We start from the raw sequence: 4,522 nt of genomic DNA, 5'->3' as shown, positions 1-4,522 counted from the left end.
GCCCCTGGCCCATCTCGGCCTCCCCTTCTGGCTTCCTCCGTCACCTGGAAAAATAGGATTTTGTATATCTTTGCTGAGAATTGTTGGTCTTCAGAAATATGGTGTCTTAACGGTCCTTTTTCCAGCAGATTCCTGGCTCCGGCGGTTAATTCTCCAATAATCACCAAACATGCAAAAATAGGTGGAATAACATAAGTAACACTTCTAAATATGAAATATATCAATGAATAACAGTAAATTATGATATAGAATAGTGATGCAAATTGGACGTATCAACTCCCCCAATCTTAGACCTTGCTTGTCCCCAAGCGAAACTAAACTTAGTAAACCATACCACGGGTTTATGGAGTGAAATGTCGATAAACAAAATACGGACAAGAAGCATCATACTTACCCATACGCAAGTCATTATAGACAACAACTTCTTCTTATATAATTCAAATTGCAATGAGTAAGGAGTCACTAAATAGAAGTGCATAGAGGAAATCATAATTGATGATGGCAAACTTTCATTCTTGGTCAGAGAACAATTAACAAATTATACTTATCTTTCGAGCAGAGCCTTTATATTAGAGCTTATTGCAAAAATCACATGCTCAATCATTTCAATCTCTTTTCAATCATAGATAGCTTTCAGAGTTATATTCATTCAGTTAGAAGTATCGTGCTACACAAGGAAGAATAAAAGAGAGGATTGAATGGATCAACATATATAAATGGTTGGATCACAACAACTCAAATGCTTGCTTGAGGTAGATGGAAATAGGTTTACTGGCTCAACATAAAAGTAAAAGAAATGCCCTGCGCGGAGGGAAGCAAGATTACTCATGTGCTAGAGCTTTTTGTTTTAAATGCAATAGGAGTGTTGAAAAAAATATTTTTTTGAGAGGTATGCATGTCTATGTCAACGAATGACATTGAACAATCTATCATCTTTTCATATAGTGACCTCAAGAGCGGCTCCCATGTAGTTCTCCGCTGCACACCATTATTTAGGATCTCTCCAGTACATAATGTATGGAGCATTGTTTGTTTATTGTTATTTATATTTTGTTTGGGATGGGCACCCATCGCCTTGCTCTTTTTGGAATATTAAGGACTTAGCACATTATTCATGCTATTCATGAAATGAAGTCATGAAAAGACAATAAACCATTCAATACTTCCTCGATCATGATCTAAGAACAAAACACAAAATATGTAGTAATGTTTGAAGGTTTAAAGGTAGCACACAAGCAATTCACTTTGGAGTGGTGGTTAAATACCACATATAGGTAGATATGGTGGACATGAATGGCATGAGTTTTTGGTTCAAGCTAGGTTTGGATGCACGAGAAGCATTCCCTCTTAGTACATGTCTTTGGCTAGCAAAGTTGGGTAGCAAGCATAAGAGTTGAGCAAAACAAACAAATATACATGTGATAGAAAACAATCATGCAATCTTCCTTGAAAGTACAAATGATTCAATCTTAAGAATATTAAGCTTATAAGCCAACAAGAAAGAAAGATAATGGAATAATATATCTACATGTATTTCTCTCTTTTCTACTTATGCCTCCAAGTAATGTTGCTAATGACCAATGCTAAGTTTGCCAAGACCAACTAGAATTACTTAATGCTCCCAAAGTGATACCAGTACTAACCAACAAGATTAATCATATGATAGAAATTGCAAACTAAAATAAGATGTGCAGAAAGTAAATGATAAAACTTCTCATTAATATTCCATAACAGCAACTCACACCAAGGGATACGTAGATAATCAAATAAGGGAGAGATACTTCCAGACTGCAAACTATCCTAAATGATAACTCCACTACTCATGATATGACTCTACTGAAAAGTAAATAGGTAGAAGACAATAGTGTGATACCGCGGCACTCCCCCAAGCTCGGAACAAGCCAAGGGGATGCCAACACCAATGACGAATTACTCCTTCGGTGGTGGTGGTGCATCCTCCTCCTCATCAAACTTCCAAGGTAAGGGCTCCCCATCAACAAAGGACGACTTGGTTTCCAATATCCTGAAACTGGCAGCAGAAATTATGCGTTTAAACCTAGTCTCATACTCACAGTTTTGATTTTGCACATCGTAGAGTTGAGCTTGTAATTTGTTGGTGGTCTCGTGGAGTGAGAAAATATCATCCCAAAGACCTCCAACTTCCTTCTTGTGCTCGCCAACGAGTTCATCATTTATCTTGTGAATGATGTCCAATTCACGTTCTGCCATCTTCTTGGACATAAAGACTTCTTGATCCATCTTTTCCATCCTAGCCTCCAGACTGCCTTCTCCTTTAGGTCCACGAACATCTTCTACTTGCACCTTCCCATCCTTGAGCGACAACTCCTTAGGATGCATCTTCAGCTCGTTCATGTATGGGTTGTCGACGTTCATGGAGGAGTTGTCCTTGGGTGATCCAGAAGAAGACATGGTGGCTCTAAATCTGAACACAAATCCTAGCAGAAACAGCTCAAAATGAAAATACGACGAGAACACGATATACGGACCTCGGGGGATCTGGGGGATTATATAGCAAAAAGTTTCGTAACAAAAGGAAGAGAACAAGGCGAAACCAGGATGGAAAGGGGCCCCACGGCGCCCAGACCATGCCTAGGCGCGACCTGGAGCTGGCCCGCGCCTAGGGGTGGTCTGGTGCCCCTGGGCACCTTATCATACCCGTTTCCATCCCGTAATTTTTCATATTTAGCAAAAATAGCAAAAACATAACCTGGAAAGCTTAACACGAAACTTTTCTACCTAGCTATTCGAAAACCGACTCTGCAGATTCCTGGATTTGCTTCTTAATGAATTCTTCCGGAGTCACCACTTGGACAATATCAATATCTTCATTATAAGAATCTCCAGAAATATAATGCTTGAGTCTTTGCCCATTCACCACTTGTGTAGTGTTATCCTTCAATGAAGCAATTTTTATGGCACCGGAATGATACACCTCTTTAATAATAAAAGGTCCTTCTCATTTCGAGAGTAATTTTCGTGCAAAAATCTGAGACGAGACCTATACAATAGAACTTTATCACCAACATGGAATTATCTCTTTAGAATTCTCTTATCATGCCACTTTTAAACTTCTCTTTAAAGAGTTTAGCATTTTCATAAGCTTCATTCCTCCATTCATCTAGAGAACTCAAATGAAGCTACCTTTCCTTAGCAACTAGTTTGAAGTCTCTATTAAGTTCTTTCACTGCCCAATAAGCTTTGTGTTCTAAAGGCACGTGACAAGATTTTCCATAAACCATTTTGTAAGAAGACATACCCATAGGATTTTTATAAGCAGTTCTATAAGCCCATAAAGCATGATTTAACTTACTAGCCCAATTCTTCCTAGATTTATTAACAGTCTTTTGCAAGATAGATTTAATCTCTCTATTAGATAATTCTACTTGCCCACTTGTTTGAGGATGATAAGCTAAAGCAATTCTATGATTAACATCATATCTAGCAAGTGTCTTTTTAAAACTACCATGAATAAAATGAGAACCTCCTTCAGTCATAAGATATCTAGGCACACCAAATCTAGGGAAAATAACATCTTTAAGCATTTTTAATGAGGTCTCACCATCAACACTCTTTGTAGGTATAGCTTCTACCCACTTAGTAATATAATCAACAACAACAAGTATATGAGTATAACCTTCTAAAGGAGGAAAAGGACCCATAAAGTCATATCCCCAACAGTCAAATTGTTCAATAACAAGAGAATAACTCATAGGCATTTCATTACGTCTAGAAATATTACCAACTCTTTGGCATTCATCACAAGATAAAATAAAATTTCTTGCATCATTAAAGAGGGTAGGCCAATAAAAACCTGATTTTAGAACCTTTTGTGCAGTTCTATCTCCAGCATGATGTCCTCCATAAGCACTACCATGAAATTTTGTCAATATCTCTTGTTTCTCATATTATGGAACGCATCTTCGCATAATTACATCCACTCCTAAGACAGAAATAAAGCATTGGGTCGAACTCTTCTTTGGTGTTAAGGGAATAGGGGAATATTTGACCCTTCACTCCAAAAAGATGGTCCTATTGAAAAAGAAATAATCCAAAATCAAAGTCGTATTTCTTTGGTTAATAAAATCCAAAAAGTTTATCGATCCCACTTTATATAATTGTGGGTCATCCCAACAATAATGCCTCAAATCATAAAAGAATTTTCTTCTTTGCTGAGCTGTAAATGTTGGAGGCAAATACTTGGAAACAATAAAGCATAATCATCATACCAAGGACTCTCGTGAAGTTACCTTTACTGCGGCAAATTGTTCATTTGGAAAACTATCATTAACAGGAATAGGATCATAAGAAATGTTTTCCAATCTAGACAAATTATTAGCAACATGATTTTCAGCGCCTTTCCTATCTACAGTATGCAAATCAAACTCTTGTAAAAGCAACACCCATCTAATAAGTCTAGGCTTAGCATCTTTCTTTTCCATAAGGTACCTAATAGCAGCATGATCAGTATGAATAGTAACTTTTAAATCAATAATATAAGGTC

General features: G+C 37.2%; 1 protein-coding gene across 1 annotated transcript; it reads right to left on the bottom strand.

Moving 5' to 3' along the window:
• Positions 1–1,112: 1,112 nt before the first annotated feature.
• On the bottom strand, positions 1,113–2,430 carry LOC127328615 (uncharacterized). The gene is made up of 2 exons (XM_051355202.1): positions 2,073–2,430; positions 1,113–1,117 (listed from the first exon to the last, which is right to left on the bottom strand). Exons 1-2 carry the CDS (start codon positions 2,428–2,430, stop codon positions 1,113–1,115), a joined length of 363 nt encoding a protein of 120 aa, XP_051211162.1.
• Positions 2,431–4,522: the final 2,092 nt, after the last annotated feature.

This window comes from Lolium perenne, chromosome 2, assembly GCF_019359855.2.
Source record: "Lolium perenne isolate Kyuss_39 chromosome 2, Kyuss_2.0, whole genome shotgun sequence".
Lineage (NCBI taxonomy): Eukaryota > Viridiplantae > Streptophyta > Magnoliopsida > Poales > Poaceae > Lolium > Lolium perenne.
This window is presented reverse-complemented; position numbering and strand designations above follow the sequence as displayed.